At 41.9% G+C, this 21,814-nt stretch overlaps 1 protein-coding gene and 1 long non-coding RNA gene across 39 annotated transcripts in view; one reads left to right on the top strand and one right to left on the bottom strand.

Annotated features, from left to right (window-relative positions):
- The window catches only part of LOC107273550 (bromodomain adjacent to zinc finger domain protein 2B), a 72,189-nt gene that overhangs the window by 42,941 nt on the left and 7,434 nt on the right, over nucleotides 1-21,814 (top strand). For 15 of the 32 annotated variants that reach the window (XM_025090903.1, XM_025090922.1, XM_025090909.1 and 12 more), the window contains 22 exons: nucleotides 6,215-6,442; nucleotides 6,555-6,740; nucleotides 6,847-7,012; nucleotides 7,141-7,158; nucleotides 7,258-7,498; nucleotides 7,618-7,876; nucleotides 7,963-8,342; nucleotides 8,558-8,872; nucleotides 8,945-9,219; nucleotides 9,314-9,395; nucleotides 11,339-11,704; nucleotides 15,012-15,077; nucleotides 15,190-15,234; nucleotides 15,988-16,041; nucleotides 17,363-17,561; nucleotides 17,642-17,761; nucleotides 17,844-18,417; nucleotides 18,499-18,721; nucleotides 18,765-19,551; nucleotides 19,628-19,888; nucleotides 19,972-20,470; nucleotides 20,553-20,898. In XM_025090903.1, coding sequence (XP_024946671.1) covers nucleotides 6,215-6,442; nucleotides 6,555-6,740; nucleotides 6,847-7,012; nucleotides 7,141-7,158; nucleotides 7,258-7,498; nucleotides 7,618-7,876; nucleotides 7,963-8,342; nucleotides 8,558-8,872; nucleotides 8,945-9,219; nucleotides 9,314-9,395; nucleotides 11,339-11,704; nucleotides 15,012-15,077; nucleotides 15,190-15,234; nucleotides 15,988-16,041; nucleotides 17,363-17,561; nucleotides 17,642-17,761; nucleotides 17,844-18,417; nucleotides 18,499-18,721; nucleotides 18,765-19,551; nucleotides 19,628-19,888; nucleotides 19,972-20,470; nucleotides 20,553-20,898 — 5,690 coding nt within the window. The remainder of the gene's footprint in view (nucleotides 1-6,214; nucleotides 6,443-6,554; nucleotides 6,741-6,846; nucleotides 7,013-7,140; nucleotides 7,159-7,257; nucleotides 7,499-7,617; nucleotides 7,877-7,962; nucleotides 8,343-8,557; nucleotides 8,873-8,944; nucleotides 9,220-9,313; nucleotides 9,396-11,338; nucleotides 11,705-15,011; nucleotides 15,078-15,189; nucleotides 15,235-15,987; nucleotides 16,042-17,362; nucleotides 17,562-17,641; nucleotides 17,762-17,843; nucleotides 18,418-18,498; nucleotides 18,722-18,764; nucleotides 19,552-19,627; nucleotides 19,889-19,971; nucleotides 20,471-20,552; nucleotides 20,899-21,814) is intronic. The other 17 variants (XM_025090915.1, XM_025090916.1, XM_025090920.1 and 14 more) reach the window with 14 other exon arrangements.
- On the bottom strand, nucleotides 90-5,126 carry LOC107273556. Of its 7 annotated transcripts, none has more exons than XR_003061577.1 (7): nucleotides 3,367-5,126; nucleotides 2,810-3,184; nucleotides 2,378-2,641; nucleotides 2,049-2,309; nucleotides 1,455-1,952; nucleotides 847-1,353; nucleotides 90-788 (listed from the first exon to the last, which is right to left on the bottom strand). It is a non-coding gene; the product is annotated as an uncharacterized LOC107273556 (long non-coding RNA). The 7 variants fall into 7 exon arrangements; XR_003061575.1 differs by having other exon boundaries at nucleotides 90-1,353; nucleotides 3,367-3,568; nucleotides 3,634-5,126; XR_003061579.1 differs by having other exon boundaries at nucleotides 90-1,353; nucleotides 3,367-3,934; nucleotides 4,061-5,126.

Genomic DNA, 21,814 nt, shown 5'->3' with positions numbered 1-21,814 from the left:
AGACGCCTCCGATCCTGGAATTCTCGTCCAGGTACGGAAGGACGATAAAAAAAAAAATGTCGCGAATCCCACTCATCCACTGCGCATCCCCTTTTTTTTTTCGTACCACGTTGATTACTTTGAAATGAAATTGCCCTGGACGCGTCAGACTTGTCAAAGGATTTCATTTTTATCCTCCTACCCGAGGACCAGGATACGTAACACGTATAATGCCTCTTAGCGTGCAGCAAGCTCGGCAACGATAATTTATCTGCACCGGTTGTATCGCGCCCGTAAGGGAACAAAAAGAAAAAGACGGATTGTGGCTTTTCTTAAAGATCAACTCATTCGTATTCCCATATAGCGCTTATGGATTACGTAACGTCTCGTTCCATAGACATATATATGAACACGTACATATCTGACGTAGGAGAGTTTTACGTTATGTCGTAAATTGGGTCAGCACGATGCGTGCACCTTTGGCGAGCGTGGGTAAATCTCTGAACGAGGGAACGCTGGAACGTGGAACGACGTACAGTCCGGGTTTCACTTCACGCGAACCAAGAGGAGCAATCGAACCGCCGAGTCCGGAATGCAGAGAACCTCGTCTCGAGTTCTTGTCCCGGGGCGGCATCTCCTTTTTTTTTTGTTTCCTTATATTCTCGTAGCTCGTACGTACGAAGCTGCCGCTCGTCTTTCCCGAGGATCCCCCTTGCTCGTATCCAGGCCCCGTGGTCCGGGGAGTGCGAACTCCTGGCCGAGGGTCGTCGTCCGGTTCTCCCGAGGAGAATATCGTCGGGTCTAAAAGTCTTTTGACGCGGATATCATTTTTCTCTTGCTTTATTATTAATAGTTATTCGTTATCACTTTGCTTTCTATCGGTCTTGTAATTCGGCGTGCGTGCCTGTAGATCTACCGTATACGTGGACGAACGTACTAATTGACTGTACGCGTCGTGTAGCTTTGCTAGTGCTGATACAGGACCTCTGGATGGGAGCTCAGACTGGTTTGTCGGTGTGTACGGGGTATTCCTGGGCATTCCGGAGATTGGTCAAGTCCGTCCAAACAGTGGTACGTGCCTTCGTGTTCTGGAAAGTGGTTTGAAATTATTGACCCTGAAGCGTGGAAATGGCTGGCTAGCGATGGCGAATATCGTTGGCAGTGGATCTCGAGGAAACACGAAGAGTTTTGTGGCAATCGAAGTCCCCAGCTGCCACGGGGATCTACTTGGTACGAACTGTATCCCGGGCATCTGCGGTTTGGGCTGTTGTCTTCCGTTGGCAAGTGGTTCCTGGCAGCCTTGAGCCGCTGCGGACTGGCGCAGAATAGCTTAAGGCTTAAGCAACAAAGAAGGGCGCTGCTCCATGGTGAAGTCTATATTTGAAAAAGAAAGAAAGAAAAAGATAAAGATAGGATAGAGAAAGGAGAGAGAGAGAGAGAGAGAGACTCTTTATCTTTCGAAGGACTTTGACTACCTGGTCGGTCCAGCAGGTTCGTCCAGCCGGATTGGTATTGGATGAATAAGAATTCTTTGGATCAGAGATTACAGTCTGTGACGCCTCATCCTGCCACGGATGAAGGATGCATCTAATGTATGTCTATATATGTAAAATTCAGCTTCGATACCAGGTCCAAATATGTCGGACGCAGATCCGTGGAATATCACGAGATCGAATGGATACTGTACGTATTCAGTATTCATGAATTATTCACTGTTAATTCAATCGGGGTGTACAGAACCCACCTACTTGGGCTAGGATTGAGTCAAAATGTTGTTTCGTCGAACGGTGCAAGGAAGCGTCCATGCTGTAGCCGCCATGGCGACGTGGTCTCCAAACGCGAACCGAATTAATCCGATTTGGGAACGCGCCAATTTTCTTATCTGGTCTTTTCCTTCTTTTCTTACGGGGCATTCCAATTCGTGAAGCCATTCACTTTCTCCCCCCAACTTTCGGTTGGAGTATAACTGAAAACTGATTAACGTTCTATATTATTTTGAGGTTAAGCTAAACAATTCTATTATTGTTTTTTAATTACTTTTTCTCAATAGTCCTTTCTCTGTGTAGTACCTGTGTTGCACTGTATATTATCGTATCGATACGACTATCTTAAAATCCCCCTCTCTCTCTGAGTAAATTCACACGGTCTTTCTGAACGCCTACTTCAAGTGCATCCAGTAACGCTAGGTTACACTTCTCGTTATACGTTAGCATCGATCTCCTCGGCGTTCCCTCCATCGCTCTCCCACTCAGGCTCCTTCCACGCCATGAATCATTGCCTTGGCCGAATACTCGCACACAGGTGCAGGACTAACGTCCGAACTGTTTTACCTTTTGAAAAAAAAAAAGAATGCTCCTTGTGGACTCGCCATAAGCTCTCCTACCAACCTCTTACTAACCATCAGGGCATATAGCCTGTGTATGCCACGAATCTTCTAACTCGTCTTTGTAGGCTTCCTTTTTCTCTACTCTCCTGCTGCTGCTGCTCTCCTCCTCCTCAGCCGCCATTGCCAGGCTATTTTCTCCTACCGACCAGCCACGTTCGTGTCGCGGACTCTGCCGAGATCCCTCGCGCAGATCACGGCACGCATTTTTCTTTTTCTTTTCATGATCGGTTAACGCTCGCACGAGACGAGCGTCTCCTCTACTGTCGGCTATGCAGACTGGAGAAAGAAGATTTGTATGAAGCGAGAAAAGAGAGAGAGCGATAGGGAAAGGGGGAGACACGATATATTTAACTTGCATCGAGAGAGAGTGAGCGAGAGAGAAAGAGAGGGATGGGGGAGAGAAAGAGAGAGCAAAAGAAAGAACGTGTTCCCTTTAGTGCATACCTCAATTTTTGACTATCAATCGAGGTCATCCTTGGCCTTGTCTAATTATATAGAGTCAGTTGCAATTTTGAGTAACGATATACCTCTCTGCATTACCGGCCGAGCAAACCGCAGTTTAATCATCTCGCGAAGATAGGTACTTGTTATTTTTTTTTTGGTATTTTTTACTTTCCTCTCTATTTCTCCTACTCTTCTCTTTTCTTCGGTCGGCGAACGAGCTCTGTCCAGAGGCACCGATCGATTTAATAACACGGCCATTTTCCCTCTGACTCAGGCACAACGAAATGCCGCGTGAGCTTCCATTCCATTCGTGTACGCTGGGTGATCATTCGGCTGTCGGGATACTGCGATGATTCATAGGGCAGGTCTGCCAACCTACGGACTATGTAACAACCATCGGGGACGCTGTATGTGCATAGATACATATATATACGTACATGGGCGTCTCTCTCTCTCTCTCTCTCTCTCTAAGAGACACTTTAGAAAGCCTCCAGGATCGATCCTCGCTGATACATATATATACGTACATGGGCGTCTCATAGGGCAGGTCTGCCAACCTACGGACTATGTAACAACCATCGGGGACGCTGTATGTGCATAGATACATATATATACGTACATGGGCGTCTCTCTCTCTCTCTCTCTCTCTCTAAGAGACACTTTAGAAAGCCTCCAGGATCGATCCTCGCTAATTACTTATGGGTTTCGTCGACAAACAATTCTGCCAAGCATCTTATTTCCTCTGCCTTCGTAAAGTCTCTAGAAAAATTTGGAACATAATTCAGGAGGATATGCATTTTTTTTTTGAAGGTACATGATATTACTTGTAACTTGCGCTTAATCGCTGTCCAGTGGGAAAATGGGTGATTGAATTAATCTCGTCGTTCATGATGGCAAATCAGAGGTCGACGAACGTTTTCTTTCTGTCAGCATAGTGGAATATAACTGAGACAACCTTTACCACTGATTCTACTGATCTTCGGCAGGGTAGAAACGACAGACAACCGATTCTCAATAGTTTATATACAGCACGTACGTACAGTTACGCCTTGATTTCAAAGCCATTTCCAATACGATGATTATCAGAATGGCCGGATCGTTTGCATCGCAGTATGCCAACCTAACCTAGAATACTCTTGTAAGATTGGTTAGTAACTACTCGAGCGAATAGCAAGGTAACCACAGTCAGTCAGTCAGTCAGTCCTGCTTTTGCCGTCGTTTTCTAGGTTAACGAGTGTACGTCCAACTCACCCTTTATGCTTATACACCAGCAACACGCTCTCTTCCTCTCTTCCTGTATACCGTATTGTTATACATCCTGGATTCACTCTCCACCCTCTTCTGTTAAATGATTTTATGCACCCCTCGTGTATACTCTTGCTAACCAATACCCCAGAGGCTTACCGGACAACGTCCTCAGGAACACATACACACAAATCCAGATGGAGAAAACGAGACGTCAAAAATGATTTCATGAATTTTTACCTGTCCTTTACGTTTGTCGACTTGGCGATATTCACGTCCGCCATTGTTGCATATGGTTTTGCTTCCTTGTTCATCTCAGCTGAGTTTACTCCTCTTGTACTTTTATTACGCGATAAACTGGCGAGCGTATACTCTTGCGATTATTTATAACCTTACTTCACTACCTCAATCATTTTTTCTCCGACCACGCCGAGGCTTTCTGTTATCTCGAAGATTAGAATATCATCCCCTCTATATGTATTTACGTTATTACTTATCAAAGGGCGGTAACGCGTGCACGTGGAACGTGACGCAAGTCTCGACCGTGCCATTGTCTTTCTGCGCCGCGACGTCGTAAGTTACAAGGAGCCCACGGAGATTCGACCGTTACAGCTCGAATGGCGGCCGTCTAGTTGCCGCTACTAGTCGCCAGGGTGCGACACTGGATGCTTTCGAGTGTAGTTTCAAACGAAAGAACGCGTGTATTCTTTTACGAAGTATTAACGGCGGCGACTTGTTCGACGAGTGATATATCGAGATTCGTAGAAATGGCTTAAAGAGAATAAAGGAAAGAAAGCTAATTGATTAAAAATGATGAAGGAAGAATAGTCGACAATAAAATATTCAGTTTCAAAGTTTGCCTCTTTTAGAGAAAGACTCGTTCGTCATTTTATCGACGTATTCTCTTTCGTTTTCTCTCTCAGTGATAATCCAGTGTTACCTCACGATTGATACTTCAACAATGGCCGATAATCACTTCAGGAATAAATAATCCTCGTCCGTTAACTTGCATCGTTCCATTGTCCAAAATGCAGCGTCTTGGACGTCGTTGATTTCGTCGAGCGACGAGTGGAATTCGGTGAATATTATTTCATAACGTTACGTAATTAACACCTGATCGTCATTCATTATCTCATTTCACTTTATATTATGCCCAACGACCCTGACACTACGAATGACTGTTTAATCGCGTCATGTACCTCCAGTGTCTTGCGGCTTCACATAATTCTCTTAGATGACGTAAACTAATCAATGGGATAGATCAGTTCCACTGGTGTATTTATAAAGACTCGGTAGATTCTTGCGTGTCTCTTGTGAACCCTTGTGTACGTGAAATATATGGCTGTTCTTTTGCGCCCAGGAATAAACAGAAATGGCCGCTGGGATCTCGGGACGCTCTGTTTGCATTACTCTTGGTGATTGAATGTGGTCGACTACGCGTATCTCTTATCGAATTTTTATAGGAATCGTATATTAAGCAATAACGAATTTACGTAGCGGATAGACGCCAGGCGTACTCTGCGTATTGGCAATTAAATTCTAGTCGCCTCGAGGAAATACAGTGGGACACGCCAATGTTTTATCCTTCATCGAGGTCAAAGTTAATTCGTACTTGTTAGCGACAAGATTGCGACGTACAACGTCAAGCAAGAGTATTCTGGCGCGATGGTTCGTCCTCTTTGTACCGCACTTCCGGTAGGATGGGAGCTTCTTATTTGTTAGGAAGGGGTTGAGACGTGTGCGGGAAGAGAAGAAAATGGCTTCGATGCAGGGACGCGTCAGTCTCGTTGAACTTTGCCAATGTCTCGCAACTTAACCGAATGGTGGTTAAGTTTTGCGATTTCCATCAGATTTCTGTCTCAGGTATCAAAACAATTTGTGATATGATGGTCGGTTTCAAGTTTCTTTTTTTTTTAATTCTTGCAATATGAAAATGAAAGGTATCAATAGAAAATTGAATTTGATTGGGGCGAATGAGTTTTGACGACAAAGTAAAAAATTATGATAATATGAAACTTTTATTGCTCTTTGTATCAGAGGTTAGAAATAATTATTTTGACTTTCTTTGCCGATTACATATTTTAACGTATATTTGAATTTCTTGTCCAGATACGTAAACTATGACGCCGGTTTAACGTTTTACGTTCCTTTTCATTGCAGCGTATTGGCCGCGTGGTGACAGCGCAGCCTCGTCCCTATTCGGCGGAATGCCGGGTGGTTACGGCCTGGGGGCCCACCATTTGCCGTCGGCCTACGCTATTTTGGGCCGCGGAGGATCCGCACCCGGTTTTGGGGGTCACACGCCAGCTTCTGCACCACCACCGCCGCCGTACTCCCACAGCAGCTTGGGTACCCTCAGTGTAGCTGCTAGCCAAGCTGCCAGTCTAGGTAATAAGAAGTTATCAAGTTTTAGCTTAGCTTTAAATATAACTAATAGCAAAAGATACTAAGGCCAGGCTCGATTTTATTATAAATAATTGAAATTCAATTTCCCTTTCAGGTATTAATCCTGCAAGTGCAGCATGGTGGACAATGGCGTCGCATCTCGCAGCCCAGGACTACCTCGCCAGGTTACAGGGAGCTGCAGGGCTGCCAGGGTTTCCACCAGGAGCCGAAAGTTTGCTACCACCATATCCTGCCAACCTACTCAACCCACCTTCCCTGTCATCCCACAAGTCCAGTAAGTGTAAGTATATCGATACATAAATAAAAAGTCGTTCAATGACTAAGGAACGTCCTATGGATAATAATTGAACGTTAATTCTATTTTAATAAATTGTTAATCGTCACAGCTAAGTCAAGTAAGAGTCACAAGACACCAGCAAGCAGCAGCAGCAGCAGCAGCAGTAGTTCAACGCCTGCAAGTCTGAGCACTAGTTTAGCTATCAGTCAGGCTCCGATTTCTCATCACAGTACCTCTGTCAGCAGTACGCCAAACACGCAGACAAATGTAGTCAGGTAATGAGCAACAAGTTATTTCGCATTATTAAAATTTTAATTATAAAATATTTACGTCGATTAATATTACCAAGAGATCCCCATTAATTGGCAACATGACTCTCCTTCCTTTACACGCTGCTTCGCAGTACCGCCAAGGAGGGAAGGTGAATTGATTTGAATATTCAATAAGAAAAAAAAAAAGTTGATTAATCGTCATTTCTATCAATAGAACATTAAACGAATGTTTTTTTTTTATTTTACAGTGATCCTAGCAGTATATTGGGCGGCGTGCGACTACCACCCGACACAGAGATCATCAAGTACACGTCGAGCATAGTGGGCCCAAAAATTCCAGGGACTACGAACCGCGGCAGGAAGAAGACCATATCCTTGGATACTCCTAGCGTGAGTGTTCATCCACCTTCGATTCCTGCCCTCACAGCACATCAAACAAATACTACCACGTCACTCATGATGGAACCACGGAAGTACAATCGCTCGGGGGTACGAGCCATTTTGTGATTTATTAAGCGGCCCCCCTAACGTTCCATTATCACTTCATTTCTTTCTTCATGAATCGTTGGGTCTTGAGCGATGAGTATATTATATTTTCCATCCTTCAGAACGACGCGAACGAGTACAGGGACTCTGTCGATCGAGTGGAGGTGATAAAGCTACCAGCTCATTCGACAAACGGTTCCGTACTCTCGGCACCGCCGACATACACAACCAGCAATATTACCAACTCGAATGACTCGGATGCGCCGCTGAATCTTTCCCTGAAACCAGCCTCGACGAGCAGCAGTTCGCCAATTACGTCGAGTCAGCCCCTGAGCCAGCTCAGTAATCTGAGTCAATCCTTGTTGGCGTCCGATAGAACGTGTAAGTATTTTGAAGAGATAAAATTTAATTGTTCTAATTTTTATATAGGATTTTAATATATGCTTCATGGTTGGATTTTGTTGTAGCACGAAGAAAACCAGGTCCTAAGCCCAGGCGAGTACCTCAGAATTCAGTACCGATACCAGCCTCTCCGAGTCCTTCCTTGGCGCAGCTCTTCGCCGCTGCGGATTCACCCCAACGGCCGAGTAGCGGTAGCGAGGAAAGTGAGTGCACCACCACTCATCATAAAGATGGGAGACCGCGGAACCTTGGCAGAGGTGTCTCCAAGCCTAAGAAGAATACCGTAGCCTCCCTTCTAGCTCAGAGTAGAGCGCTTGGGATCAAACCTACACCTACTCTGGATCCCAGTGTACCACTGTCGCATCAGGTTTCGTTGCTGAGGTCAAACATATTGGCGGCTCAGTTGCACGCTTCCACGACGGGTCAGGGTGACGACAAATCACAAGTGAGTATAAAGGACTGAGGTTTTTTTTCTTAAATTACATTACCCTATTACAAATTTCTTTAAAATTTTCATTTGTGCTTCCTTCACATTGGATATTCTCTTCTCTGAATAGTTTGAGCTTTCGCGTATCTACCTTTCAGGGTGCAGATCACCTCAGTGAATTGTTTTTTTGCGTTAATTATTATTTCACACTAAATCGTGCTCCCCATGTATAGCGTTCTTTGCAGGAGAAGATGAAGAACAAGTTCCTCGAGGTCTCCGGCGAGGAGAGCAACATGGACGTGACCAGCGAGAGTGGCAGCAATACCGACGTCGTGACAGATACGGACGAAGACAACGCGGAAGGCACGCCGAGTGCTAAGAGAAGAAAGCTTAACCCTAGTGACAAGGATCTTCAAGTACCACTGGACCGCGGTTGGAAGAGGGAAACTGTGATCAAGGGTTTGGGAAAGACGGGAGTGATCAAGGGTGACGTTTCTTACTATAGCCCTTGTGGGAAAACCTTCAGGAACAGTCCAGAATTATTAAAGGTTCGTCATTCACCCAATTAAACTCTAATAAAGTCTAGAAACAGTCGTCACTCGAGTTCGTAATCGTTCCAGTTCTTGGAGCAGCAGCATCCCGCAGAATTGACCACAGCAAACTTCTCATTTTCCTCGCGGCCGCTTGTCGGCGAGTTTCTGCAGCCTACGATGGGTCTGGCAGAGGCCGAATTCGTCAGACTGGGTGCCCAGGAAGTCGCCAGGCGACTAGAGGAACTGAGGGCGGCTGGTGGCTTCCGGGACGTCAGACCCAATAGTCAATACGAAAGGGACAAATTGGCGTATGCGAAAAAACTAGCCAAGGAGGAAGCTCAACGCCACAAGGAACAAGCCAGGTAAATGATATGCAATTATTTAAAGTATTTGACAAAAACAAAAAACCCCAGAGAAATTGCACTATGAGACTCTCCGTGTTTCTCTTTCCGTCAGGCTGATCAAGGAGCAGGAGAAAAGCGAGAGACAGGAAGCCGTGAGGCGAGAACGAGAAATAAGAAATCAACAACTCCTCGAGGTAAGTCTTCTTGCTCTTGTCATTGTTTCGATCGTTGTTTCATTCATAACGACTATTCTCTTCTTGGGATACATTTTGTATTTTGTCCACCTGCCGTGCGTGTCGCATGCTCTCTGTGTGCCGTATATTCCTTTAACCACTAGGCGTCATAGACTCTCTCTATCTCTTTCTCTATATATTTATACATATATAGTGTATACTTATGTATATATATATACCTGTCCATATATTATAAATCTATATATGTACATATATATAGTACATTTGTATAAGTATGTGTATTCGCACCCAGATGTCCCACAACACGACACTCCATCAACCAAAACGCTAGCGATAGTGACAGGAGAGCCCAGCATGTCCTCTATTTTTCTTTATATTCCGTTTGAACATTATCGTCTTGACAGAAACGTGTGCTGCATCTCGCTTTCGTCACGTTCATATCCGGAATGACACCACGAAATACATATTTCCGGTTGACCGGATCGCCAGGGTGAACTCAAAAGGGACGACGAGGTTGAGTCGCGAAAATGGATTTTTCAACCACGAGATTTCGTTACTTTTTTTTTCTTTTTTTTTTCATTTTCTTTGTAAACGTCAAATTTTCTTCTTTCTCACTTCCGAGATCCTCGAGAGAATTTCTGATATGATATTCGTACAATTTTTTAATTTGAGCTCGAAAGCATTGATTTAAATCACGACAAAGCTGCATTCTCTTTGTTTTCAATTGTACGGCCGAGAATGATCGTCGTCCCGAACATTTTTGAGTATACAGATATTCAGTGATGACGTGTATCAAATTTGATGGGAGAGAGGTTGAATTTTGAAAAATTTAAAAAAATCAATATTCTGTAATTGATTTAAAAATTTTTAACGCAACGAGTGAATGATATCAAGGAAAATTAATTGCATAATTATCGTCGAATTTGATTAATACGTTTAAGCTGAATCATACTGTATAACCCGATGGCAATGCAAAACCGACTGAGAACAAAAGGAAAAAGAAAAAAGGATTATTTTCTACGTCTGTGCATATATAAATTATATACACAGATAGAAACTCTTGTTTTCCCTGCGTACTCTGTAGACGATCCTAGCGAATTTGTAGATCTCGTCGGGGAGTGACTTTAAAAAAAAAAAGAAGGTATTCATTGTCGAGGAGAAAAATGTTCAAACCTCTTTTTACTTAGCTTTCTTGGTGCGTACTCGTGAGTAAAGAGACAATAACAATAACGTCGGTATTCGATAGAGACTCGTTCCGCCAATTAATAGGTCTATCATAAATTATTCTAATGTCATGCCGTCTGTCCGATCTGTCTACAATGTACGGGAACAAAGAAAAGAGAGAGAAACCTGCTTTTTTTTTTTAAATCGTAAAGACCTCTTTGATACGCGACGTGAGTGATCGTTCGCGGCGACCAATTGTTGTCATCAGTTGACAGTATTGACAATTCGAATGTCCTTCGGATACGTGATCCTTGGTGTTCTGGGTTGCGCTGTGATTATCCTTGTCTTGGTCATTTTTTTTAAAATCCAAAATCTCACGCACATGATTTTATAAATTTTATAAATAACGTAAATTTTACTTTTCAACGAATTTGGTCTTGCTACATATATAAATCGTAATCGAATGAAATCGCAGCACAGTCCAGTCACGTGTGCGAATCAGAAACGTGGATATGAGTTGAGTCCGCTAGCTGCGATGGCTTTCCCATACCTTTCCAAAAAGTCCTTTCACGCAAAATTGAAAAAAAAAAGAGAGATAAAAAAAGAGAATACCATCACAATACCACCGCCACCACCATCACCACCACCACCACCACCACCACCACCTCAACACGCACACACAAACGAACCAAAAGCAGAAAAAATGCAATCAGAGCGACAAAAAAAATATTAGCCACGTGGACTGACAGTAGCCACTGGCTACCGCAATGCGAATGCAGGGTCGGAAGCGGCTTGCGTTCACGATCAAACAGAAAATGAAGATCATCCAAGAGATCGAGCGTGGGAAAAGTAAGAGCGACGTCGCCCGCGAACTCGGCCTGGCCAGCAGCACCGTCGCTACCATCTGGAAGAACCGGGAGAGCATCGCCGAGAGCTGGCGAAATCGTGACATGATGCAGAGCGACGTCGACCTCGAAACCGCGAAGAAGATCACCGGAGGGACGATGGGCGTCGCGACGCCTACGACGATACCAGCACCGTCGCCACTTCCGCCGCAGTCGCTACCTCTACCGTCTCTTCCTGTCCAGAACCAGGACAACACCCAGCAGGCCCAGACTCAAACGCAAAATCAGGAACTGCTGGAGGTAAGATCTCGTTGAGACCCCGTCCTTGACCTTTCACCCTGCCAAAGTGTTCATCACCATGATCATCATCATTATTATCATCGTCGAAGAAATTTCCTTATAGAAAGAAAAAAAAAAAAAAGAAAAAAAAATATACTGTAGTCTCAAATACCGACGTATCCTATCCCATTGAGGACCCTTTTGGAAATTCATTTTTTTTTTTTAAATTCCTCCGCCTCCATCCATCCCCTCCGCCCGCCCCTTACCCACGATACACGTTACACACACTGTATTACACGCGACGAGCACGTTGATAAGTGTTTACTATGTTTATTATACCGTGTGTACCTACAATGTATTCTACAGCCATTTCTTCGTCTATGCACGTGCTGTAATACGTTCTCGTTACCTTTTTAATTTGAACTCGTCGAGCGTGACAAGGTATGCAGGTTTTGTCAGGTGACTTTTTTTTTTTTTTTTTTTTTTTTTTTTTTTTTTTTTTTTTTTTTTTTTTTTTTTTTTTTTTTTTTTTTTTTTTTTTTTTTTTTTTTTTTTTTTTTTTTTTTTTTTTTTTTTTTTTTTTTTTTTTTTTTTTTTTTTTTTTTTTTTTTTTTTTTAATTTCTGTGCAATCTCATCGATGCGGAAAGATAAGAGACAAGGGTGAAGAGAGAGGGGAAGATACGAAGATTTTAGGATTATTTGCTCTATTTTTTTTTTAAATTGACTATAAAATTCTTGTCACCCTCTCACAGCCCCAATCAGGTTGTGGCTTGAGCGCATATATTCTGATTATGATACATATATCTATATATATATATATATTTATATACAAACACACATATATTGATAATTTTCATTCCTCATAATTCACTCTAGATAACTTTATAACTCGTGGATAAATGAAATTAATTCGAATCGATTCGGCATCAGGATTTATTCACCCTGGCTGTAAAATCTTACAAACAATTCTAATACACCATTTGACACGTTGGCCCGCCATTTGCTAATTGCAAATGCACGTTTTGTACGCGTTACACGGCGATGAAAATTAATTGACCTACGACATGGCGTCAATTAAATGGTAGAGGAAAATCATTTAATGATTAATGACGTAGGTACGATACGAACAGCCGCAACACTATCCTGTGCCTAGCTTCTCCTGTCACTATGTATAACAGCTAGCTATATATCATCCAGCATGCCATGCTTTTAAGTATACATATATTACATAATGAATGAACGTACTTTAAATGCGTGATTATACACACGTTATATCTATATATATGGCGTATATCGCGCTGTACGTTTAATATATAGGTGGATGTATAATTGGGCTCGCACAGTTTTATATCTATATATATATACATACCTGACACGTGTAATATATCTATATTTAATATAAACACAATTATTATTATTATTATTATCATTGTTACTATTATTATTGTATCTCTATTAATCATTCATCTAACGTGTATTAAGCTTAAGCGACGGTTACTATACTCACCATATGTGCATAATTAGGCGACCACTTTGCTTGGGTCCCCCACTTTGGTGCATGCGCTCTTGAAAAAAAAAAAAAAAAAAAAAAAAAAAAAAAAAAAAAAAAAAAAAAAAAAGAATTTCTATCTCACCTTCTTGATCTTCGCTCTTGAAAATTCTTCGTGTTTCGATGTTTTTTCCATAGATCGTTGGAAATCTTGAAATTTTTTGTCACAGTAGTCACACTCGATCTTGAGTCTATTTCTCACTGTTTTCTCTATAGCAAACATTTGATTACTCGTTTTGAAAACTTGTACTTTTTATTCGTCTTCTTCTTCTTCTTCTTCTTCTTCTTCTTCTTATAATTCTAGTTTTTTCCGTGTCTCTTTTACGACTTTTGGACTTGTCGAATTCCTTTTGGGATATCTTGCGTCTAAGCGCTTGGTCTCCCCCTATTTCGAGTTTGATATTTAAAAATTTTGTAATATATTGTGAACATTGTAATTTAAAAAAAAAATGCATGCACTTTGAAATTTTTTAAATGGTCTTGGGTGAAAGGAATTTTTTTTTTCTTTTCTGTTCTTTTGGTTCGTCTCTCAGTCACAATTTTGTTTTACTCGTTTGCTGATTTGTACGACGACGTCCTTTTGTCGTCGTCAGGAACTTCGAGGCTTCGAATTTGTGAGTTAAATACACGCGCACAGAACACACGCCTGACTTATGTAACGTTTGGTTTATTGATTGGCCGTTTATTCGATCGTTGTACCGAAGCGTACGGACGTACCGTAGAACAATCTGATGAATTTTTGAAAATGAGAATTGAGAATTTTTGTTGAATTTGTCAAAATTGTCGGATCGTTTTTAAAACGGTAAATCGTACCTTGCGATCGAAGCTTTTGCTTTTATTTTTACTAGAATTGCCTCAGAGCTCGTTTCTCTCTCTCTCTCTCTCTCTCTCTCTCTCTCTCTCTCATCTCTAATTTCATGATTTTCGAACAATAGTCTGTTGTTCACGGGTATTTTAAAAAGGCCTGTAGAGGCGCTGCAGTTCGAGCAGCATTGATCGCATCAAAAGATTGGAGGATCGTTCGAAAATTATTTATTTCCCATTTCAATTTTTTTTTTCTCTACTAAGGACGACAATGCCTATTTGAATCGTTTGACCTGTTTCATGATTTTTCAAAGAAAAAAAAAAGTTTAAACGGAGTTTAGTAATCATTTTTAAAATAAATTTTTATTTACTGAAATCAAATTCAATTCTAGATGCTTTATCGCTTGAGTAACGCGTAAATTTTTTTATAAAGTTCAAACGTGTCGGATTAAAAAAAAATTCATTTTTCTTGTCACTTGTTCGTCGTACTCTCCTTTTAGGGGTGGCATTTTTTTCGAGCATGCTAATTACACCCAGTTGACGAGACACTTTAGTGATATTTCCTGATGATTATTGAGCAAGTCCTATCCGCGTTCCTATTCCTGATAGTTTTGTCGAGTTTCGCGAATATATTCGAAAAAAAAAAAAAAAAAAATGAAAATCGAGTTTCCGATACCGATCTTAAACATCGTCTTTAGGTTCACACAAGCACAATGTACAAATGATTACGCTTCCATGATCTCGTCAAGTGTCACCGTAAAGCCGGAATATTGACAAACTTGCGAAAAATGATTGAAAATTTTTTTTTTTACAAATTTTGTACAAAAAACAAATCTTGTAAGTTCACTCATATAATATTCCATGATTACGGATACTTGACCCGATCGTTATCACTCAATGACCCGCGTTCACGACGAATTTTACCGAAGGGTTATTAATTGGATGGGAGTGACGTGTGTGTGGCATGTGCGCAGGCGCGGAAAAAACGGCAGGAAGAACTGGAGAAGATCCGATTGGAAGAGCAACAGCGAAAGCAACAGGTATGCAATGATTTTTTTTAGTTCATTTTGGCCAGAGACGAAAAACTGCTATTACAAAAAAATAATAATATTTAATCACTACTAAGATATGCGTATTGATTGCTGTTTGCAGGAGCGAGAGTTGAAGAGGCAGCAGGCAGTGATGTTGAAGGAACAGGTGAGTAACGAACGGGACGTAGAATAACAAATATCCGATCATTGATTGTAATTGTTTTTTTTTTCTTTTTTTTTTTCTTTTCTTTAATTTTTCATCATCATATTTAGTAGATTGGTAATGTGTGTCGTAGATCTAGTCGATGTTATGTTTCTCATTGCTTCTGTTACCGTATGTATATTCTCACGGAAACGTCAATAATTAATATTCAAAATCGAGGGGAAAAAAAAACGGTCTAAAAATTCTGAAAAAAAAAATGACAAAAAGGCAAAACCAAACATAAGGTAGAATCATTTGCCAATAGATCATTGACATCTAATAACATAGCTCATCGTCACTCATTTCTTTCATGATCACGTGATGTCCAGGAACTTAGATCGTTAATGAAAAGCGTCCTGGATTCACGATTAAAAAAAATTTATTTTCCCATAATTTTGTAAATCGTGATTCCACGTCGTTATCGATGACGTTTCAAACGCGTATCTTTCTCTATTCCTCGTCGACTCTTTAGCTATCTTTGCTTTCTTGAAATTATCCGTCTTTTTTTTTCTTTTTTTTTTTTTTAATAATTATTTTCTCTCGTTTCCTCTTGACTTTTGCAAAACAACATTTTGTTTTCCAACAAACCGGTTATCAGTCGACGTAGCAATTAGACGATGTTACTAGGCGATTTTCCATAGGCAACGAGAGATTATTAGTTTGAATGTTAGCGGGGTGGTCTGAGCACTGGTGGACTGGATGTGTTTTGTGCCGCAGATGTACATGCAGGAGCTCAGCAAGCAGCGCGAGATGCTCTACACCGTCGAGCTGGTATGTCTCATGCCTAACCTAACCTCACCATTGAAAAACCACTCATTAATCCCATTGACAACGCACCTAACGATTAAACGCACCGATATCGATCCCTGCTGTTAAAGATACGAAAAACCCCGCTGTCTTGTGAACCTTCTTCGTCCAGACAAAAGTCCATATCGAGCTGGAAAATCCACATAAAAGTAATAGATTTAACAGATTGGAAAGTTGTCAAACTATTAAACATGTTGGCCTTGGGTTCATTGAAACGTCATTTGACCTACGTCACTCATGCTTTAACGATCCTTGGTAGCATTTTACCCTGTGTCGCTTGCCATTTTCCACGTGCATATTGCTTTCTGTACGAGATTATCAGCAGGCCATTTCGATTGATTCGCGATAACGTTTTTGACTGTTTATAGCTAATTTTTATATATATATTGCTCTGAATTTTTTTTATGGTCTATGATAAGAAGTGTCTAGTTTATTTTGTTTTTCTTCTAATATTTAAATCGCCATCGGATCGATTTATTAGTCTTGAATATACATATATATATATATTTTCTTTTGAATCTCACGTAATTAGAGTACAGCGATCATTATGCATTGCCATTGTTTATTGGATGTGGTGGAGATTTACTTTGAATTTCTGGAAGCTTTGGGAAGCTACGGAGATAGTCGACTATCGCGGGTTTAGAGAAGTAAATGGAGCTGAGAGTGAGACACGATAAAAAAATTATATGGGAGTAGAAGGTTTTTATTTATTTTTTATTCTGCACAGAGATGCGCGCAGGCCATGTAGTACGGATAATCATAGAAATGATCTTTAGAATCTCTGCACGGTGTTGTATATTTTTCTTTTGTCATCATTATCTCTTGATACATACTGTCATTTTGTACTCGAGGTATACTGGATATATTATACTGTTAGAGATACTGTATTGTAGTTTAATTACTCACATGATTTATCTGTTATCGTGGTGGGTGGGGATTTGGTATTTTATATTGAATTATTTGAACACCCCTTATATCAGGTCTCTACGGTAATTAACGAGAAACGAATATTGATAAGGGGAAAATACACGGTATATTTATTTGGAGTGACAAGGAACTGTGTAATTTTCAAAATTTTATTATCGAATGATTATTTTTTCAAATGTAAAAATGATTTTTTGTTTGGGGTTCTTACACACTGATGTCGTTTCTCTCGTATTAATCGTTGGTTTTTCTCCAGTCCTCCCTGGCATGGGGATCGATAAGCCTGCGGATTTTTGGTTACTCTTTTCGCGAATCTTATGAAATCTGGTGGACAGTTTTAGTGAAATTTGTTTTTTCTCAGGAAAGGGAGAGAAGGCGACAGCACATGGCACTCGTGCGAGCGTTGGAGAATCGTCGAAGGATGGAGGAGCGAGAGAAGAAACGGCTTGAAGCGCGAGCTGAGAGAATAGCGACGAAAGAGAAGAGAGCGGAGCAAAGAAAAATCGAGATGGAGCTGATCGAGCAAATAAGGAAGCCAGTTGAGGATATGGAATTAACTGGTTAGTATTAATTGGTTATTGAGGCAGTAATGAATTTTTATATAAATTTCTGTATGATTATTAATATCGTATCACTGCAGATCACAAGTCACTACCAGAAGTGAAGAGAGTACCTGGTCTGAAGTTGTCTGGTCAAGCCTTTGCGGATATCGTTATGGTGTTTGAATTTTTGCACAACTTTGGAGAAACTTTGGGCTTCGGTGAGTAGAGAAGAATGTGGCTCAGCTGTGTGAATTAATTGTAAAATTATAATTAATGGGCCTTTTTATCGTTTTTATGAAGATATGGAGTCGTTACCAAGTCTGAAGAGTCTGCAAATGGCTCTGCTGAACGACGAGGAAGCTGAGGAGGAAATGCTATCCGTTATGACGCATCTTCTCGTCTGCGCCATCGAGGATCCGGGAATTCCACAACCGGCACGTCACACTACCGGACTTGGTCAAAGTTTAAGACAGGCTGATATCACTCATGCGAATATCAGCGAGGTTCTCAGGATTTATCTGTACGCTAATGCAACGGGAGAGGTCAAGGCTCTGACTGGAGTCTGTTTGGAGCGCGAGAGGGATAAAAAATTTGCGGATCATCATCAGAATGGTGGTGATTACGCATCGACCTGTTCTGGGAAGAATGCACAGTTCTACGAGCATCTTCACAACAATGAGACCTGGAGGATGTCCGAGAGACTCAGGGACAAACCGTTCCTGGCGCTCAATCCGACCCATAAGGCCCAAATGTTGGCATTCCTATGTAACGAGTTGCTGCAGAATAAGGCTGTGATAAGGCAGATCGAGGGAAGCCTGGAGACAGTGGCGCAGCTTAAAAAGGAAAGATTCGTATTGGATACGAAGATCAGAAAGTGAGTATCCAGGGTATTTTCTGGTAATTGTAGTATCGAAGTTATTTAATTATTTAGTCTTATTGACAATTTCATTTGTAGATTGAGACAGTTGCACAGCCGGAAGGTGAGAATGGAAGCCGTTGGGGTTATCGTGAACAAATCCGGAGATACGATAACGATAGAGAAGAAGGAAGGCGAGGAGGAGAGCAATAATACTACGTCTACCGCAGTGGGTACGACTCCGACACCGGAGGAGATCCATCACGAAGACGAGGTCGAGGATATGTCTGAGAACGAGAGTGAAGGGACGCAGCCAGAGGAGGTAAAATATTAACTTTAGGGTTTTGATTACGTGGAGGATTTAGGGTCATTTTTCTGATTTCATCTGTCAGGAGGAGGACAAGAATTTGTCGGGTGAGGAACTTGGCAAGAAACTTGATAAGCTGCTGAAGCAGTCCGAGGAGCAGCTTCAGAAATTGAACAATTCCTCGAAACAACTTCGTGCGCACGTGCTTGGTCAGGATAGGTACTGGAGAAGATATTGGGAACTTCCATGCGCCGGTGGCATCTTCCTAGAAGCCATGGAAAGTGCAGAACCCGAGATACTTGATCTCCAGGCGGAACTCGACGAAAAGTACAAAAATATGCCTCTTGAGGAAAAGCCTGAGGTCAAGGAAGAGGTAGCTAAGGTCGACACGGATAATGTGGAGAACGAAGCGCCTAATAACGAGGTTAAAGAAGAGAAGAAGATGGAAAAGGGCACAGTGGAAGCGGAAGTTAAACAAGAGTACGAACAAATAAAGGCGGAAGTTGAAGAAGTGAACTGTAAGAAAGATTCCGTGCAGAACTCTGTAATGGAAGAGGTGGTGGAACCAATGAAGGAAGAAACTAAGAATGACTTTGAAAATACCATGGCTGATGCTAAGACGAATGTCACATCCGAAGAGATAAAGCAGGAAACGGAAGTCACTAAAATGGAGGTGGATGTCAAGGAAGAGACCAAGAAGGAGGAGGAAATGGAGGAAGACATAAACAAGCGTCCTGTTAAACTTATGGAAGATAAAATCGTGGAAACAATACCAAACGGAGACAAATTCAATCACGTCAATAATCTTCACAATGGAAAAGAATTAAATGGAACCTTCATTTCCGGTATATTTCTTTTTTTTTTTGTACATAACAGCTTCAGTTCTCTAAGTCGTTACTGAGGTTCTATATGTTGTTGCAGGTAGCAACAGCGAGTCCCACTGGTTCTCTATACTTCCAAGAGAAACCTGTGACACTCCTGGACCTAGTACCAAGCAAATCTTCGGCATCGCCGAACCCACAGAACTCAGGATACCAGTATTCCCTCCGCCAGCGAGCCCAAGTTATGACAGATGTGACAGTCCCGCTCCTTTGATTCTTACTCAGGACGAAGCTGTTCAGCTAGAATATATGAAGGTGCACGGATTGCCACCACCTGGGGCAGCGAAGCCAGTGCCAAAAGGTAATAAAATAAATTAACTTTGTTAAACATTGATCACAGTGTAATATTACGACTTATTAATACTTAATCTTTAATTTGTTCAGATCTAAGATACGGCTGGTGGAGGATATCAGACGTGGACACGTTCCAGGAACTGCTAGAACATCTTCATTCACGTGGAGTACGAGAGAAGGAACTAAAGCGCACAACGTGGGCGACGATGGAGTCGTTCCTAGCAGTCACCGGTAAAATCCACGTAGATCCTGGTAACTTAACAGCAACAGAGCTCACCGGAGATAACGAGGATAACGATAACCCTATCCCGAGACCGGATCGTCCAGAAGACTGGAGCGAGCAGGTCGCGCTGCGCGTGGATGCTCAGCTTCTGGAACAAGTCGAGGCTCTCGAGGATAAGGTAGCGAACGCCAGCATGCAGGTCAAAGGCTGGAAACTACCTCCACGGGCCGGTACCGAGGAGGCCGAAGAGATTGAAAAACTCAACGAGATGGAGAAGATCAGTGCAGTCGAGCAGGCAAGACAGAGGTTACTCTCCTTAGAAGCTGCCATAGAAAGGAGGTACCTGAAGCCTCCTTTAGGCATCTGGTAAGTAATCTAACTTAACCAAATACTTTGCCTTTAAGTTTCAAGTATTAATATCCACTGTCATCCTTGTTCTATCCTACAGCACGGGAGATCCAAACCTGGCAGCTCTGAAAGCAGAACAAGCGGCCGCTGCGAATGCCAGTTTGAACAGCTTGGACCAGGGTAACGCGGCCCCACCACCTCAAGAAGAAACAACACCAAGAGGTCTTAACAACTGGCGCGAAGCCACAGCCCGGGCTCACACCTCGGCACAGCTTGCAATGGCACTTTACATGCTCGAAGCCAGCATCGCTTGGGACAAGAGCATCATGAAGGCTGTGAGTCTAACACCAGCTAGAAACTCGGTCTGCGTCAAGCTACGAAACCGCTGCGTCTCACTCAAAGCTACCACTCAGTACAATCAGCTATTGACTACTACTCAGGCCTCTGTGGGTATTCGCACTAACTTACTAACCGAATCCGTCCGTCGTGCCCCACCTAAGAGCCCATCCTGACCAGTGTTCAATTTCCCGAAAGAGCGTACCATTCGCAAGCTCCTATCATTCTGCCTCTTTAAAATCAATCTTTATAATTAATTAATCAAGCTCGCTTAATTCTTTCTTATCGATAATACATAACCCGGCTTTTTCCATTGCGAAATAAGAATTGGGACTTGCGAATAGTCGTCGCGATAAAATTTCGCACATCGCGACGATCTCGCCTCAATAAAAAATCCTAGTGTGAGTCTCTTCAAATTCAATGTGTCGGGAGATGTTTCTAGACGCGAAGTATCATTATTCTTTTTTTCCTTAATCACTTGACACTCTCGAGATCCGATACGATGCGGGAAATGTGATTACGAGTTCTAATTAACATTTGCGTTAAGGCTCGTGCACAACGCGTTCCTTTGCTCCGTTACGCGCACATCACTACAAACATACGAATTCCCTCACCAGCCCGAATTGTCGCCAATTGTGGATACGCTATTAGTGTGATAATAGTCGTTCACAAGATTTGCATTGTGTCTCGTTGTCTCGCGTGGCTGGCTTACACGTTTTCCTCGGTAAAGAAGAAAAGGAAGAAAAGTCTTGATAACAAATCGGTTTCGCTCTGTTTCATTGCGAGGGTCTCGATTGCCATGAAATCCTTTGACAGTTTTATTAAATTTATCGCAGCTGATTGTCACCGTTGTCTTTAAGGACGCTCGCAGTTTCGGCGGTTCTCGTATACTTGCTACATTCATATTATATACGATATGTATGTACTTTATTCAAGTATATATTTATTATTTTCATTCACGATGCACAAGTATTCATGTAATTTTCAATCGTACCGTTTCTCGACACAGAACCGAGCTACGTGTCT

The sequence above is a fragment of the Cephus cinctus genome, unplaced genomic scaffold, assembly GCF_000341935.2.
Source record: "Cephus cinctus unplaced genomic scaffold, Ccin1 Ccin1_scaffold1719, whole genome shotgun sequence".
Classification (NCBI taxonomy): Eukaryota; Metazoa; Arthropoda; class Insecta; order Hymenoptera; family Cephidae; genus Cephus; species Cephus cinctus.
The sequence above is the reverse complement of the archived record's forward strand: the minus strand, read 5'-3'. Positions and strand labels throughout refer to the sequence as shown.